The 18,924-nt window shown below is 41.8% G+C and overlaps 1 protein-coding gene across 6 annotated transcripts in view; it reads right to left on the bottom strand.

Annotated features, from left to right (window-relative positions):
- Positions 1-18,924, bottom strand: part of TEP1 (telomerase associated protein 1) — a 1,162,857-nt gene that overhangs the window by 248,294 nt on the left and 895,639 nt on the right. For all 6 annotated transcript variants that reach the window (XM_078652640.1, XM_078652638.1, XM_078652642.1 and 3 more), the window contains 3 exons: positions 15,172-15,279; positions 14,297-14,441; positions 12,930-13,006 (listed from right to left, as the gene is read on the bottom strand). In XM_078652640.1, coding sequence (XP_078508766.1) covers positions 12,930-13,006; positions 14,297-14,441; positions 15,172-15,279 — 330 coding nt within the window. The remainder of the gene's footprint in view (positions 1-12,929; positions 13,007-14,296; positions 14,442-15,171; positions 15,280-18,924) is intronic.

The following is an 18,924-nucleotide window of genomic DNA, read 5'->3' as shown; positions in this document are numbered from 1 at the left end:
GAAATCGCAGTGGGGAGAGAAAAAATAAAATACGGTGGAATCTGACTGCAGATAATATCACCAGTAAAAAGAATGGCTTGCGATTAACATATACAGGCTAGTTTCCACTTATAATGTAGATCCACAGCACTCGGCTGACGTCCGGACTGTTATACAAAGATTTGCGAGTCTAAATGGCATATACGCTAAGAGCATGCTACGTTCGACCATTATTTTCACTCAGGCACACCAGCCTGGGGGGAAACATGGCCAAATGAGCACAGCCCAGCGGGAATCTTCTCACTTCCTTCCTGAGGGTACGGGATGGTGTAAAGAAAAAACCAAGGCAGAAAGCAATCTATAATAGAAAGGATATTAGGTTCGGGAGCTGGGTGGGTCAAACATCTAATAAGTGTCCAACGTAGTCTAAATAACTTGCCAAGAAATTCTCTGAAGGGATTCAGTCCGTACGAATTATTATTCGGAACTAGGATGTTGATCTCTGACCTTGATAGTCAGACTTCAGTGGTAATAGAAAAAACCTTTGATGTCAAAGACCGTTTGGCTATTTTGCAGGACTTAAACAAAACAAGAAAAGACCTGAGCAACATACAGTTGAAACAACAGCCAACGACCACTGAAGAATCACCAGCTGTCCCAGCAAGACCTGTCTGGATTCCAAAAGTCGGGGATCTAGTCAGGGAGAAGATCGCGGTAAAGAAGGAATTTGGGCCTTCTTACAGAAAAGCAGTTCCTGTCTTGTCTGTCAACGGGACAAGATCAGTTGTACTACCGCCACTTGCTGGAAAAAAGGAGAACAGAGTTGTATCCATCGACCTGGTAAAACCACAACATGTGGCCGATAAACAGTAGGCCAAGTGGACTCCCAATAAGTAGCAGAACACCAAGGTTTGCTACCAGTACAGAGGTCCTAACAAAGAGGCTCATCACATTCGAAACGCCTACAGAAGAACAACAAGGACTATGCAACAATGCAATAGAACTAAGACCTCTGAAAACCCAAATAAAAACATTTAGCAGAGACACACCAATCTACAATGAAGTGCCGAGTGACAATGCAAGAAACAAAAATCCTGAAGCAATTGGAACAATTGACAGAACTGCATCCGGGTACTTCATCAACTTCGATGATTCCTCTGAAGGCTTCAGTGAATCAAAGACACAGCCATCATCAAAATCCTTTAAAGACAAAGCTAAGGAACTTTTGAAACAACTGAAAGAAACATATCTGGTTTCTCCATGGATTGAATTTTGGGTGGGTTTTGGTGCATTTATCCTCATACTTTGGCTCATCATGGTATTTACTTTGGGACGCTTCATTGAGGGAAAATATGCTAAAATGGACACAGCAAGTCAGAACATCAACTTGATCCTCAAACCACACACATCTTCACACGTCGAGAAAAGAGAACTTTCTTCAGAACTTTCTTCAGCCAACTTCACAGCCAATCCGATACCTGGTGGGGTAGCCTGGGACAACACTGACTATGAAATTTATGGTCCGGTCGAGATCCTTAAGTATCCACACCAAATCAAGATCTCCTTGAGTGACTTTGCAAAACCAAACTCATTTGCTGATGATTGGGACTTCGAAAGCATTAACAACATGATGTCTGACTTAGTAATGTCTGCTAAATTTACAAAACATGATTATTTGCAAGGTTCTACAAATTATGATAGTATGTATTGCTATAACCATTATGGTAACCATTTTTTACATAAATCTGCACAACCTAGAAATGTTTTAAATTATAATCAATGGGGCATTGTGCTACACCTCCAAAAGGGAGCTCTAGAACCGTTTATGACAAATATTCATATTTTTCAGGTTTTAACACAAGTAATGCTGAAACATTTTATTTTAAATTGTCAAACAAGACAGGGATGAAAACCATGATAACCAACACAAAATTGATCTATTCAGATTCATTCTTTGAAAAAATGAATACTTTTGGATTTGATTATTGGGACAAAAATGTTGATTTGAAAAGTGTTTGGGGTACAAAAGAATGGCAAGTACAAGGTTTAGAAGCTTTGTTTAGGGCCTGCATGATCCCAGAACAAATGATATTTTTAAATGACACTGTTCAACAAACCACCTGTCTTGGCTTAGCCAAAATCAAAGATTTAAATAACCCGTCTATTCCAAAGCCAACAATGTTTAGCAATAGCTCTGATACAGATGAAGAGATAGACGTAAACCATATACTAAACCAAAACAGAACACATCCTGATTGGAAACAATGGTTGATCTGGCCCACAGATACAAATAACTGTCAAGATAGATTCCTGAATAAAACACAGGGTTTTAAAATGACCAGGCCAGACCCAAGATATCCCCAAAGACATCACCCAGGGATAATTACCACCTACAGTGTGGGCAAATTGTGCCTTCAATGGCTACAAACTTCCACACTGCCTGAAATTAAGCAACACCTAACTTTACTTACTGATGGTGCTGACTTGCGTGATTTCATAATGGGACCACGCAAACAGCGTCAAAAGCGTTTCATAGCAGCCTCTGTATATGCAGCATACAATGAGGCCTGGAAGGTTACTCAAATTGAGACAGCAGAAAGAATACGGGAAATTGACCGTATCAATTTGGAAAAATCACTTTCTGTAGTGGACAATGGGTTAATGACTCTGTCCTCCAGAATTTTTTCATTGGACAGCATTGTGTCTTCAGCAATCGATATATTATCGCAAGACTTACTGTTATTACAACATGGTCAGTCACAATTGCGTTCCATTGTACAGCTTGGCTGGACGTTACAAAATCTGCGTTCAGGCTATGTGCCTTGGCGTTTAATCAACACAACGTCACTATTCCAAATCTTTAACCTTACTGATAGACAAATCGGTATGGCGCAAAAGGGTGCTGATTATACGGTATACACCCATTACAACGCATTTTTTACAACGCACTACCATTACAACGGAACTTTTACAACGCAAATACTATTACAACGCATTTATTTACAACGCATGTTTTTACAACGCAGGTACTTTTACAACGCATACCATTACAACGTAAGTATTGGTAAGTATATAATTATATTTAAAATGTTATATGGTAGGTTTTTTTTAAAGGGGTATTTTTAGGGTTCAGGGTCAGTTTTGGGTTTTTGGGTAAAGGGGTATTTTTAGGGTTCAGGGTCAGTTTTGGGTTTTTGGGTAAAGGGGTATTTTTAGGGTTCAGGGTCAGTTTTGGGTTTTTGGGTAAAGGGGTATTTTTAGGGTTCAGGGTCAGTTTTCAGTTTTTGGGTAAAGGGGTATTTTTAGGGTTTAGGGTCAGTTTTCAGTTTTTGGGTAAAGGGGTATTTTTAGGGTTCAGGGTCAGTTTTCAGTTTTTGGGTAAAGGGGTATTTTTAGGGTTTAGGGTCAGTTTTCAGTTTTTGGGTAAAGGGGTATTTTTAGGGTTCAGGGTCAGTTTTCAGTTTTTGGGTAAAGGGGTATTTTTAGGGTTTAGGGTCAGTTTTCAGTTTTTGGGTAAAGGGGTATTTTTAGGGTTCAGGGTCAGTTTTCAGTTTTTGGGTAAAGGGGTATTTTTAGGGTTCAGGGTCAGTTTTCATTTTTTGGGTAAAGGGGTATTTTTAGGGTTCAGGGTCAGTTTTCAGTTTTTGGGTCAAGGGGTATTTTTAGGGTTTAGGGTCAGTTTTCAGTTTTTGGGTAAAGGGGTATTTTTTGGGTTCAGGGTCAGTTTTGGGTTTTTGGGTAAAAGGGTATTTTTAGGGTTCAGGGTCAGTTTTGGGTTTTTGGGTAAAGGGGTACAGGGTAAAAATAAAATTAAATTAAATTTAAATTAAATTAATTAAATGAAATGAAATTAAATTAAATTAAATTAAATACATTAAATTATATTAATTTTAAATAATATACAATTAAAAAAATTATATATACTTACCAATACTTACGTTGTAATGGTATGCGTTGTAAAGGTACCTGCGTTGTAAAAAAATGCGTTGTAAATACATGCGTTGTAATAATATTTGCGTTGTAAAAGTCCCGTTGTAACGGTATGCGTTGTAAAAGTATGCGTTTTAACGTCATACATCCGATTATACAATCTTGAGCATTGAAAAACTAGAAAGATTACCAATGACAATGTCAGAACGACCTGTCAGAGAATGGATAATCCACGGAATCATAAATATTCCAATCTCAACCTTCAGGTTTCAATACTGCCAAAAATATATACAGGCTGGCATGTACGAGAAATTGGGAAAGGGGTACCTTAAAACAACTTGGAACCTGCCCTATTCACATGCATGTGTCAGTAATAAAGGACAGAAAGTGTTTCTTAGTGGCAACAATTGTGCTATGTCACTAAGCGGCACGCTTCTGTGTAACGGTATTAGTTTGCATGGAGCCTGTGAAGGGAATTCATACAACCTTTCATGTCACCAGCAAGGCGCACCTGCAACTGAAATAGAACCATTCTTTCAAAGACTCTATAATGGGAGTTACATTCTTATTGTAGACCGCAGATGTTGTAGTCTCATGCCCGGGACTCCTTATCTAGTAACTACAACGGCGAAGGTCAAATGCTGTGGACGTTCTTTGTTCCCCAGCTCCTTTCCAGACAGGGAGGCAAGGGCATGGCCCAGTTTGAAAATTACTTCTATTCGAATAGATACTTTAAGCAGAATGAAAACAGTGCTTCTTCAGACGCCTACAAGGCTCACGTCATCAAAAGAAACGTATGATCTACAAGTCGCAAGGACGACTGCAGAGATACATACATTATTATCAACTAATTCCCCCGTACATTTCGCGGAAATCCTAAGCGAAATCTTAAATATTTCTGATACCACTGGGGTCTCAAAGGTATTTAAGACAGTATTTTCGATGGCATTAACACCATTCAAAGCCATACTGGGTATTTTTCCAGATTTCGTCCATTCGATTTTTGGCGGACTTCCCCTGATCCTGGGACTAATTGCAGGAATCCTATTCCTAGTCCTTATTTTTCGTTATGGCAACCCATGTCACAGATCAAACTCTCGCGACAATGGAAGATACGATCCTAGCCATTGGATACCGGGACCGGATATCAAAAATCCTGGGACTCTCCCGGCTTAGAGACCTGAACATGACTTGGTTTCTATCATTTCGACCAATGTGGCAAAGGTGTGTTTTACCTGTACTAAGGTGTCTGCTATGCGGAGAAGAATGCGTGTTAGACACCTGTCTGACGCTACAATCGGATGCGCCAGTGGATGCAGATACACTGTTGGTTCCTACCAAGGTTCACGCTTTGTGCTGCCCTCAAAGGCTGCCAATCCTGATGACGGCATTCCTGGAATCTTCACCACTACGATTGAAGAGTAGTGAAGTTCAAGATGAAAGCAGCATCGAACAGGTACGACCTTCTGTCAGCAATGCGAATCAGAATGTCAATGCAGACAATCATGCGCACGAATGCATGGTTACCCCTATTTCCGACTTAGTGGAACTTTCCCATGAAGCTGTTGACAGTTTTTTCGAAAGCCTGAATGATATGATGTTCTCGCCAGAACAGAAATAGAGACTTTTGAGTAAACTCGCACACGGCGTTCCCTGAATTCGGCCTTCAACTTTAAAAATAAAGTCTCATGAACAATTTCACTCCAGTTCACGGACAGCAATTTTTTCAGCAAGTCCCTTAAAATATTTTCCTACATATTTTTTCCCGGGACACTGATCTTCTGCTTAAAGTAAGGAACTATTCCTAGCGAACTAAAATTTCTATTTTTAGATACTTTATAGACTTTAGCTGCCCGCTGGTACGTTCACAAATATTTTATTATGTGATGAAATGGTCTCGAACTTCCTTTCTGTATAGCCATATTAAGAGCCATTTCATGTGTATTTCTCATATACCAATAAGCAATAATGCATAAAAATGCGTGTTTACTTTTGCATTTAATTCATAGCTTAAGTGCATACAATATATATGACTGCAATTTTTCAGTATATTTGAAAATTTCGAAATGCATTTATGTATTTTGGGGTGGTAAGGTATACACTATACTCTATAGTATGTTGTACTATGTTATACTATGCATAGATTAGTAGATATGACCATAGTTAGCGTGGAGTGGGTGTCGTGTATTTCTATAGGTTCTGAATCAGTCCCCCTATTCCTGACCCTATTCTGGTTAAACTAACTATCAAGTTAACTAACAGTCAGCCCATGAAGCAAGAAAACCCCCATGATGCAGATACCGTTATCTGACGCAGTCACACTACGGCACGGGAACGTGTTATCTGATTAGGTCATAACGCTTGAGATCTAATTAGACAAGCGACATTCCTCCAGCCCCTGATAAGGCATACGACGTTCTCATAACAAATCAAACCTATGACAACCTGGATAATCCGTGCGGCCATTGTTTTGATTTCACAGAGAACTTTAGTAAAGAATGTGCTAACGAGCAAGTCGTATGACATCTTTATTGACGTATCTATGTCCATCCTTACGTCAATCTCGGCACCTTTAAGGTATAAATATTGCCGACCTTGCCCTATGCAAACACACGCGTGGTGACAAGACGGAGCAGCCATACTTGCCGAAGCCGAGAGCAGAAGCAGACCCCGCTGGCAGCAGCCCCGCCTTCCTGACGCGCTGAGAGACGCGCTGCTATCTCAAGCCGAGAGACCCAGCACCGGCGCTTCTGGGCAGCCCTCGCAGGCAGCCTGGAATATCGAGAGCAGAGAAAGAGATACCATTCCTCATTCATCCTAACTTCCAGGTACAGAACTGAATAACCCCTCACAGAGAATTCTTTAGTTATTCACTTGGCAAAAACAAACTTAACTTAAACTGTAACTTTCTATTCCCGCCCACGCATTAGACTTAGGTCAGGTACACGGGGTAGGCGTATTTAGGAACACCAGTTGAGCACGTTTAGTCAAATGTATATGTGTATGTAAATATATTTTAGTCATTTTAAACATCATATGGCTCAGAAACCAAATCAATGTTTTTACAGTATTATTTTATACTATTGCTTTTAATGTATGCACTTTACTTAACTATAAGTATTGCAATAATATCGATCCATTTCTCATGTATGAGAAAAGAGACTGATCAATAAATAACACCTTTTTATTGAACACGCCCGTCTCTTCCTTTTCTCTACATTCTGATGAGACTAAGAATGCACGTACTGACTGAGTAAAATAATTGCCTTGTGCTCACACGACTCTTGAGATTGACTCTTGATTAGGGGAGAGCAAAGTTGTCATGTTCTATGGTTGTCAGAAACTAAATCCCTTCTTGTCTAATCAGGGGAGTTAATTCCTTCCTTGAACATTCGAGAAAGTTTCTAGCGAACTCTGAGCTTAGCTGGCAAACCCAAAAATTAAGTCTAGTATCGACAGTAGTAGACCTAGTTAACGTCTGGCCTAGGCCTTTACTGCTGTAGGTATTATTCCAATGCGCAGAGCCTATTGGGAAAATAGGAGCTACACTACACATCTTCTGATGGATACTTCTAACCACAGATTTGTCACCTTGTAAATAGATACCAAAGCAGCACCTTCCCAGGTGGTGGGTCTGTGGAATGGTTCAGACCAGGAAATCCTGCAGGTCCAATAGGACAAAAGGCCCCTCCTGCTGGAACTGGCTATCTAGACAACAGTGCTTAGTGAACGTGTGGAGTGACGCCCACATAACTACTTGGCAGATGGTGGAAACTGACAACACACGACAACTCCGTTATAGCAGCCTTTACTTTGGTGGAAGTTGCACTATATTAAACTCCCAACCAACACCCCCCCACCTCCCCCCACCCAAAAAAGCATTTGGGAGTTGCTAGACACGGACAGCTGAGGTCATGCTTCCTCACGTTTGGCAATCACTTGGCAGTGTCTTTAGTCAGGGACATACCATGATCGTTCGCCACTTCCCGAAGTGCAGAACCTTTTGGCACAGGACCCATGACCTCACTCTTCCCTGTTCAATGCAGTACCATGCATTTGTATTTTCTGCGAGAACCTGCACTCATTCCACCTTTATAGTTGGGAGAAACACCTTTAGTGCGAAGTGAATTTCTGACAACTCCCAACAAGTTGATGTGGATTCAAGCTTCCCCTGGAGACCAGAATCCTCTAATCTCCACCTCTCCCAAGTGACTCCACCAACCCAGCAATGATGCATCCGTCACAGCAGTTAGCTCTGGGTAAGGTACAGACAGGGGTCTGACGCAGGCCCAATTGCGGTCAATCAGCCACCACTGCAGATCCTTTACAGTCTCCTTCGATACCCGGATGAGGTCTGACAGCTTGCCTGGATGCGGAGACCAATGAAACTTCAAATCCCACTGCAGAGCCTGCATGTGCCACCTGCTATGGTCTACAAGCAGGATGCAGGAGGCCAAGAGGCCCAGAGCCCCAGATCTGCTCTCACCAAGTTGCAGGTCAATAGTTGAGACATCTGGATCATAGCCCAACTGTCTTGGACAAAGTGAGGCGGGGGAATACCTCTATAAAGCACAGCATCCAGGATGTCTCATCCAGTGTGGAGGAATCATGTGTGACTTTGGCACAATGGAAAAAAACAGCATTAATTGCCTGGCCGTCGCCTAGAGATGGCTGACAACTGTTTGATGCCTGCCTGCCTTCAGAAGCTCATCATCTAAGTTCTGGAAAACTCCGCAGATGGGTGGTGAGCACCACCATCATCATCTTTGTGAACACCTGGTCAGGTCAAAGGGGAGCATCTGGAACAAAAAGTGCTCACGGCCTGCCTGGAAACACAAGTAACTTGTGGGACTGCAGGAAGGGGATGTGGAAATATGAGTCATGCACCTAGTGCCACCTTTCCAGTCTCCTGGAACCAGGGCAGACAGAACATGGGCAAGGGTGAGCATTCTGAACCTGTCCTTCCAAAGGACAAGTTCAGAATGCAAGAAGAAGTTCAAAGGATGAAGATCTAGGATGGGGAGAAGGCCTCTGCCCTTTTTCAGTACCAAGAAATAATGGAAGAGTTGATCTCTGGTGCCGGTACCTTCTCTTATTGCTTCCTTGGCCAAGAAAGCTTGAACTTCTTTGTAAGGCATGAACAAATGGCCCTCGGGGAGGTGTTGAGGTGTGGGTGGTGTGTCTGGGAGATTGCAAAGGTAGGGAGTAACCATTCTCTATGATCTGTAGCACCCATTGTCGGGTTTGAGGCTCCCCCACAAATGGAGGTAACCTCCTACCAGGTGATTGTGTGCTGCCAAGGATAAATGTAATGAAAGTGGTTGTGGAGCGGTGAGCGGTTGCTGTAGGGGGAGGGATTGTGGACTGGGCAGAGCACTGCTCCGGTGGGCTGACTGTTGTCGGCCGGATCCCATGCCTCATCCCCTGAAGAGCTGGGATGCCTGTTGCTGCCTATGCCCATATTGGGGCTCCCCTGCAGATGATCCTGCAGAAAACTCGAAAGGGGGCCTTGTTGTTGGCAGAACTGGAGAGCAGGCTGAGCTAAACCCAGAGATCAGGCAGTGGCTTTGCTCTCTTTGATTTCTCAAGAGCTGAGTCTGTCTTAAACCGAAAATGTTTCAAGCCATCGAACGGCATGCTCATGATGGACTGCTGGACATCCAAAGAGAAGCACGCTGAATACTTGTTAGACAAAGGCGTTTTCAGACTCTAGTATTTTGACTATGTCTACTACAGCAGTCATGTTTTCCTGTACAAACCTAAGCATGCAGTAGACTGTACTTTTTTCACACCACTATCAATATGTAAAACATAGATCATAACATTTCTTGCCTTCGGCAGCATCACTAAGCAAACATTCTGTAAACGGTCGTAACATGGATAATATGTAATTCCAGAACCACCAGTAAAATGACAGTTAGGATGACTCTTTCTTTGATGCCAAAAGATGAGAAATATTTGTATTTTAGTTCCCGGGCATAACAAAACAGTGCACCAGAATGGACTACAAAATCAATAGCATTCTTCATTAACTTACAGGGAAGTACTTTGCTCAGGGATCGACTTTGACAGGTCATCATACAACTTTTTCAAAGACGTAGCTGAATTACTCCAAATACCAACAATATCACTCTAATCTTTATTGAACTTGGTAGGAACTTTTTCAGAAGCATTCCAAGTGACACTGCGTTCCATGTTTACCAAAGTCTGGTGTCATGTTTTCGCCACTACCTCAGGTACTTGATGACAACTTTCTTTTCACATATACCCATCACTACACCTTGCATTGAATGTTTAAAGCCTGGGGTGTTTGGCAATTCACCTAGAATCAATACTGGCACTCTAGAAAAGTGAGCTGATGTATCAAAGGATTTCATCCATTCTCTATGGGTAAATGTGATGGTACATATTGGGAAAGATTCTTATGAAACCAGCCATTTTAGCTATCAGTGAAATCATATGTAGCCAACATATCAAATATTATTTTGATATTTCCTGATTCTCTACAGTTTAATACATAATGAAATAAGCCCTAAAACATGCTTCTAGACACTGCATCTTTAGACCAAAGACCAAAAAACTGAAAAAGCAGAAGTAAGAAGAGACAATATTTTAGTGACATCCCTAAACAACAAAACTCAAACAGAATAATGTTAGCCCAGTCTTTCTTGCTGCTGCCTTGTATAACAAAGTTATTTTGTATTGGCCCCTTCAGGAAGAAATCAAAATTACTCTTTTATTCAGCTTTTCCTTTCTTTGAATGGCACTTAGTTTGTGATTGTGAAGGTGTTTTTCAGTGTTTACATGTTTAAACCGGTGATGGCTACTTTCCTTTGGGTAGGGTTTAATCAGTTATTAAAGGTTTAAACCTAAAACTAGATAGCCGAGGTATTATTCTCTTTAGGAGAACTACTAAGGCCTTCTGCGTCTTATAAATCAGGATATAAACTAGCATGAACATTTTAGGGAGGGAGGAAGTTGCCAGCCTCTGAGCATTGAATTCGGAGTGCCCTATCAGGCATGACAAGGGCTTTGGAGTCAGATCTAAACAGTTCTTCACTATGGGCAAACACATGGACCATAGTAAAGTGCTCTGCCATGGTTAAATCATTAAAACAAGCTTTGACTTTTTCATTCATTACTGTGATTTGAACGAACTTCGTGTGGTTCAAAGGAAGCATAGAAGATGGCTCTGAGGATAGTGCTGGTATTGTGGCCTGTATTGACTGAAGGGCACATGTAACTTTAACAGGTATCATATTCTTTGTAGGTGACAGAGACCCTGGAGGTATGGAGTCAGGAGGCATTGATGTCAGAGCCATTAAAGTCGCCACATCTTCATCTTTTGTAATGTTCGAATTCTACAGATGAGGAAAAGTGTGCAGTCAGGGAAAGGCAATCAGTTTCCCAATATTACTGGGAGGAAAACCGTTTCCTTGAAGGAGAAGGCAACTTCTCCTTCCCATGGCACTTATGTTTTTTAAGGAAAGATTGTTAGAAAAATTGTTTCCAGTTGGGTGACTTACCTGAAAGTAAAGGGGTGTGCTTCAGAGTACCCTTGCAGGTCATGGCCACAAACACCTTAGTTTCCGCTCACTGATGACCTTCAGCTGAATCAGTGAACAGTAGTCGCAGATCGCTGGGTTGCGGTCTGTCCTCAGACACCATATGCAGATGGAAGGTGGACGCATTAAGGGCAATTTTCGTGGTATGTGACAAAGGGTTTCAATTCTGAAATCTTTGACATTTCCCATATACAGTGTTGAAAAGATTATGAATTTTGTCAGTAAGCTCCAAAATAGCTTCAGAGCAATGCTGATGAGGAGCAGAGAAAAAGGAACTAATGCCAGCGCACCAGACGGCTCCTTATACCTTGTGATTTTGCTACATCCTGGTTAGGACAAAGTCATGGATGAGGCTGCATGGTCTTTCTGGTGGCTCTAGAAAGTGATTGTCTGGGAATGGGGTAAAGATCTTGTCTGACATTTGGGGGATATTCATAAAGTGATGAATCTGCAGAAAAGGTTTTGTATCCAAACAGATATTCTTCTGTGTACGAAAATGGTTTGGAGAGTATTTTAGGTGAAGGGAGACAACAAGCTCGTGCTGCCCTGAGAATTCAGAGGCCATATTTCCTGGTCTGGAACTGTCAGCTGTTAGTGATGTATGTAAGGTCCCAGATCCTGGATTCTTTATCTTGGCACCTGCTGGTCTTTGAAAGTGGAGTGACCTTTAACCACAGGCACATTGGTGAGGCCACAGGTAGGAGATCAATAGCATTGTACTTGAGCCATAGGCTAGAGCTGGATTTTGGTCACATCACTGAACATGGATATAAAAATGTCCACAAATTTTCTGGAAAAATCATTGCGAAGGCAAAATTTATAATATCCAAGTTTAGCAAATGATGCTTGGAATACAATAAAACAATAATATTGAAGTAGCAAATATTTTGCCCACAAAATATTCTGTAATTTGAAATATGAAATTAACCCTCAGCTGAATTATGTTTTCTGAAAAGTTCTTCAGAAGGAGAAGGCCACACCTAATGATCTGCAAATTTACAATTATGGGTTTTGCATATACTCAGAACACAGTGATGTTCAGATGCCCTTTGTGTTCCAGGTCACGGCTGGAAATCGAACTGACATCCATAGTAGTCAAAAGCTTGTGCACTTGAAGAGGGCCAAGAGTATACGTAACAACTTCTTTTTAAAAGCAAGAAGTGGTGACTGATTAATAGAAATACTCAGCTGGGGAATCTGTACAATATCTGAGGATGAACCCAACCATAATTACCTAAGAATCTGGCACTGTCATTGCCCTTGCTCTAGATCGTCTGCAGACTAGTGGCTTGTTTCCAATTCATTACTTTCCACAAGCACAGACTGACACACACATACATACATAAATTAATATTAAGCGTGCACAAATACACACCTGCGTACACACCCACCACCCCAACTCCGTATATGACACCCCCAGGAGCTGACAAGCCCAAGAAGTAGAAGATAACTGACCATAAGAGGACGCCATAGCTTCACTGTTCCATCAACACTAGCAGTGGCCACCATCAAGTCCCCTCCATCATTGGTCACTGGAAAAAAGAAGAATTTACTGCAGGGTCCCTGAGAAACCAGCAACTAACCAAGTCATGTTTGCCACCAAATGTCTGCCAAAGACAAAACACTGATAACCTTACAGTGAGACAGACCAGCAAAACTTACCACAGGCACATCAAAGAGAATGATACCAAGAGCATAAGAGGAATGGAAGGAGAGCGAGGGGGAGAAAGAAGCTCACTTATTAAAACTCACAGGATAATGGACTGTATTGCTTTTTTTTTTTTCTGATCACTTTGGTCAACGCACTGAAGGGAAGTGACACTATTAGCCATCCCAGGAAAGGACCTTGAACCCTTTCTCACAAGGTGATTGGTATCAATCTCACTGGGACTAAATCAACCTATGGAAGCAGCCCTTATCATCCCTCACAGTGCAGTGTCATGTAGCTCTTGAGGAATAATCTGTATGAGCTCCCCCATAGAAGGGCCCTGTATTAGTGGTCTGTGAAGGGCCCTTTGCCATGTCCCATAAAAAAGCGCCCTGTATTAGTTCCCTGACAGAATCTTTCTTTATCATCTTCCACTGTGAAGTGCTGTGCATAGGTTCTCTTACATAATGACCCTTACATTGTGGGGGGCACAATCTTCAGTACAAGCATCAGAGGAGTCTCCCAAGACGTATGCTGGCACAATAGAGCCAAAGGTCTTATTCTTCCCACTAACAGACTATTCTCTGCTCAGTACTCCAAGGGTGCAGCCAATGGCATGTGCCCTAGCAAGATTTATGCTCCTGAGAACAGCAGAGAGGAATTTCACTCTGACATCCAACCCCAATTATATTTCCTTCCTCATAGAATCTGAACAAAACAGGAGCAGGGACTACTTTGTAGGAGGGGATACTCTGTAGAAGTAAGAGGAAACAGAAGGGGTGTGCGTCACGGCTAAGCGTGGACTTACCAGCATCTTCATTTGCATCACTTCTAGAATAGCAAAATGGTCTTTATAGTGTCTTGGTACTGAGAATTTTGCTTGAGGAATGTAAGCCAATAGTTTGACTCCTTTGAAAGTTGCTAACAATCAAATTACTTAAATCAACTTTATAACTGACAAAATAATCAGTGATAATTTCTTGTAAATGTTCCTAATTGGATATATCAAGTTAAATTGTAGCTCTGTATAATGAATCTCCAATTGTTTTTAAAAGAAACAGTACTCTGTTAAAAATGGCGGTGTCTAGGGCTTTCGGAGAAGATTCAGAGTTTGGATGCAAAGGCAAACAGTGGACTCAAAATGACATGGATTGACCTCTAAAAATGTGCTTACCTGGAAGTGCTTTGCTGCTGTGATCACTGAACACAGTACATTGATTTATCTGGCTGCTGTGGGCTGAGATGCTGGTGAGCTCCACACCATCGAGGTTCCACACCTTGAGAACTCCATCACGGCTAACAGATACCACATGCTCATCCTGATGAAATAACAGAATGAAATACAAGCACTTTTCAACACATATCTAAAATCTCAAAAGATCCATTAGTCACCACAGACCTCTCAAAATACTATGCTGAGATTCAGTTTTATTTTCTTACTAGCCCCAACGTCTGCGTGCTGCATTTTTCCGACAAGCATTCTGCATTTGTTGTTTTGTTGAAATGGGCTTTTCTACACTGCAGATCGACTTCTTGTTCTACTTGTATATCCTCAAGTACACCCAGCAAAGGACTTTAATATTTGGCAGGGTGGCCCTATATTTTCACAGTTGCCCCCACCACTTTCCGTACTGTTCCAGTCTACAAATCTTGCTTCTATATTAATTCACCAGAAAGGTTACATACACCACCCTGCTTTTCTGAAGATTTAGCTTCCGAAATTAGAACCTAACACTAACTGGCCATGTCAGTGTCTGAGAAAAACCAAAAGGATTTGATTTTGCAGAATGCCAGAGCTCAGCAAAGGGAGCATGATCACTGCCATCATTTCACATAAAGAAGGAAGTGGGGTGATACATAACAGACCATTTCTGTTTGGCGTGGTTCACGTGTGTCCCACTGTCCTTCTCTACTAAGCTAAGTGATTTGACTCTTCATCAGCTTTCATTGTCTTAGGACAATGGATTATATGGGAGAAAATGGCAATGCTGTGTTCCCCAAACACCCTTTACCAATACTTACCCCACCTAAGATTTAAAACTTTCTTACCATTGCAAGAACAGTGCTCACTGCACTTTGGTGTCCAAGGAACTCACACAAGAGCTGTCCAGATTTGGGGTCCCACAAGCACAAAGTGCAATCATTAGAGCAGGAGAGCTGTGAACAAGAGAAAGGCTGGTGAGCAGGAGAGGTGCACATAGCAAACAAGCAGCTGCATATGGGACGCGTTTGTAACACAAAAAGGCACAAACCACATACTGCAAAGCATACCTCACATACCATGAAGAACACCACATACATCACATGACACACACTCAAAGCAGACCTCACACACCACAAACAGAATACATACACCTTAACAATACAGAGCCAACCACATACTGCAAACCACACCACATACAGCTAAACTTACACTCATAAAAGATGCCCACCTAGCTTATACAATACATCCATGCACAACATACAGCACCCCCACATTCCACACCCACTCAACCTATACATCATGCTCTAAGTACCACGTACAGCCCACCAACAGAAAACGATCTTCAAACATCAAACGTAAGTTGCAATGATTGGACCTAGTGAGCTGCAAACTACAGGGGGTCTGCTACGCACTGAAGATGCACAAGACATACCAAATGCACATACAAAACCTATAAAGACTACTGCTACAACACACGTTATGCCAGCAAATTAGTGAGTAGAGCACACATATGTACAAAAATAAAAAACCTTAATCAGACCCACAGACAGCAAGCCACACATCAACAGTGATGCCAGATCACTTCATGTTGGGAGGACACTCAGTTTCCAGTTCTGGGCATTCAGGTGATAATTTTTTACTTTCTGAACACCGTACTTTTGATTCATGACAATTAAAGTAACCACAAGAGAACAATGATTTGAGAAAAAAGGAAAATGACTGACAATACTGTGTTGTACTGGAAAGTGGCTTTGGAACCCTACTCGCCTTACATTCTTAAACAACTTAAACAACACACACAGTCTAACAACACACCCACACAGTCGCTATTTCAATCAATCATTCAATGTAGAAAGGTACAAACAAATAGTAACATTCTGTTTTAAGGCATGGGCACAACACAAAATAGATTACATGATGACAAAAAAAGGAATATTCAGTAGAAGGAAAACACATATAGTGAGCAAGTAAAACACCACTTTTCAGAAAAAGCATATTTTATACAAATAAGGTGTTGAGCTGGGCATTTGCTTGGCACAGAGCAAGCAAAGAAACTGTTCAATAGACTGTCAGCGGTGGAGCGCAATTCAAACTTAAATATAGTCCTACTTCTACATGTCCTCCTTTTGGTTAATTACAAGCTGACAATATACAAGACAATTTAGGGGTGCACATGGCAATATGATCGTGCTAAAAATAAAGATTGCCTCCCGAATTCTTAGATCAGTCTAATGTGTTTTATTTCGCAAGAAGGAAGCTCCATTCCCTAGACTCACCTCCATGTCATCATATTCTCCTTATCACTTTCAATTATTGTTTCACTGTAACCATTCTCTCAAATAATGAAACATCTCGTATTGACAAGTCACTGTAAAACAGCTGCCCACGCTCTGTTTATTTCTTGTTTGGACTTTGGCATGATCTTCCTTGCATCAGCTCCACAATTCTCGCACAACCCACTCAAGGATGTATTGTACTCATGTGCAGGCAGACTCTTATTTTTATTTTCAACCAGAAAGTTCAGACACATTACCTAAACGCAATACATGACCTTCATAAAACTCCGTGGTTCAAAGGTAGGATGGTGAATTGCAAATGTTCTGATCCCACTAGAAATTGGAAACACTTCCTGCGACACCTCAGAACTGGCACATGAAAGTACATGTCCTGCAGGTGCAGGAACACCACTTAATCCATGTAGTTCAAGAACATCATAATCTTGAATTTGTATTTCATGAGGAATGAGTTGAGCAACCAGTGGGCTAGGAAATACCTCCAGTAACAAACCAATCCCTACTCCTATGGCAATCAAGATCACCCCCTTGGCGAGAAACTTCCACTTCCTCTACGCAGGTGTCCAGTCGAGAGTGAACTCAAGAGGTTTGGAAGTGGTGCCAGAAAAAGACGATAAGGAGGATTCATTCTGCTGCAGCTCTCGCTGTCCTTTGGCACCAGCACTGCCCATTGCTCTACAAAAGCCCTGCACAGGCTGATAAATGGGTTGAGAAGGTTGACACTGGTGGAAAGAGTGGTCACTAGCATAACTTCTAAATTCCTGAACAGCTAGTAATCAGGCCATGGATAATCTCCAGTAGCGATCCACTGCTCTGCTATTTTTTCAATGATCCATGGCTGCATCAGCTTTCGTGACAAAAAGTCTGGCCTCAATAAAATACCTCTCTTTTAAAGATGCCTGTTCATCTTTGGAAGGTCCGTTGGAGTAAACCAAGGCACGAAGACTAAATATGACATGGGCCCATGGCACAAGCTACTGGCTAAGGGTATCCAGCCCTGATCAAATAATCTGCTGAGCTGCTACCCTATCCTGATCTGTCTGGACAAAAATATCTGATTCCTAAGTTAGTGTGGGCAAACCTCACATGCCATGTCACAGAATGTATACCTGTAGTGTCCAAAAGGGCAGATGTGAATTAAAGCTGCAGAGGTTTTTCCACCCCCAGTGCTCAGTACTTGTTGTGAGGTTTGCAGCACTTCAACACCAAATTAGCATTTCCTCCCCCACCCCCTCTCACATCTTGGGGATTCTACAGGTACCCAGGGATTGTAGAGAACTTAGAAAATATCCAAAATACAGCAAACTTTTGCTTCCTGTGGAAAAATGAGAAAAAGTGTAATGCAAGAAAGCATATGTTTTCCCCTAACACCTGAAACAACAACAGTTTTGCTGTGCTAAGATCACCATCTTCCCAGCTATCAAGAAAAGCAGAATTGTTAAAAAAGCAATTTTTTACCACCAGTTTTCTAACTTGTAGTCCATTTTTCCGGTTTCAATCTACTTGCATTTTGTGGTGGGCACAGATGTGAAACCAATGGGTGAACTCAAAAAGCCATGCATTTCTGAAAACTAGACAACACTCTGAACTGATGAAGGGATAATTTGTGTAGCTTGTTCATGATCTTCTAAAATAAACTAATAGTTGAAATTAAAAAACAATGAACGTAAGTAGGAAAAATAGTAATTGGTAACTCTGCATTTTTTTGCCCCTTTGGCCAATTTACAAAAGTAACATACCGCTACATCCATCAGACCCTTCTGATAACAGGGATATATAGTGTTTGTTGGTTGTCCAAAAGAAAAGAGTTACTTACCTCCTGTAATGTTCTTTCAGATGGATACTCTTATCTACCTACAGATTCCTTACCTTTTGGTGGAGAAGTGTGGCTCACTGGTTAGAGGCGGCAGACCCGTAAGCAGAGAACGGCCGGGACCAGGGTTCGATTCCCGACGCAGCAGGGTCATGGACCAGGGTCAGCGGACTCGATAATTCTCGCCTCGGTGCCTACTCTAGTCAGAAACCACACTCGGCAACTCTGGGCATCAGCTTGCCTCATCTTCACAACGGCCCCCCCCCCAGACCGCCGGGGATGCTTGGCCGCACCTTACAGATACCCATCAGGGACCATCTCTCAGGGTGAGCCAGGACGGGTTCCCCAGCGGTCGAAGCGTGGAGATACTCCTCCGGGAGTCGATTCCTAGCGCTATATAAACCCACAATTAAATTAAATTAAATTAAATTAAATTGCTCATTCGCTAGACTGGCTCTGGAAACTTTCCCACATGATTTCCACCGGAAAGG

The sequence above is a fragment of the Lissotriton helveticus genome, chromosome 7 (assembly GCF_964261635.1).
Source record: "Lissotriton helveticus chromosome 7, aLisHel1.1, whole genome shotgun sequence".
In the NCBI taxonomy this organism is placed as follows: Eukaryota; Metazoa; Chordata; class Amphibia; order Caudata; family Salamandridae; genus Lissotriton; species Lissotriton helveticus.
This window is presented reverse-complemented; position numbering and strand designations above follow the sequence as displayed.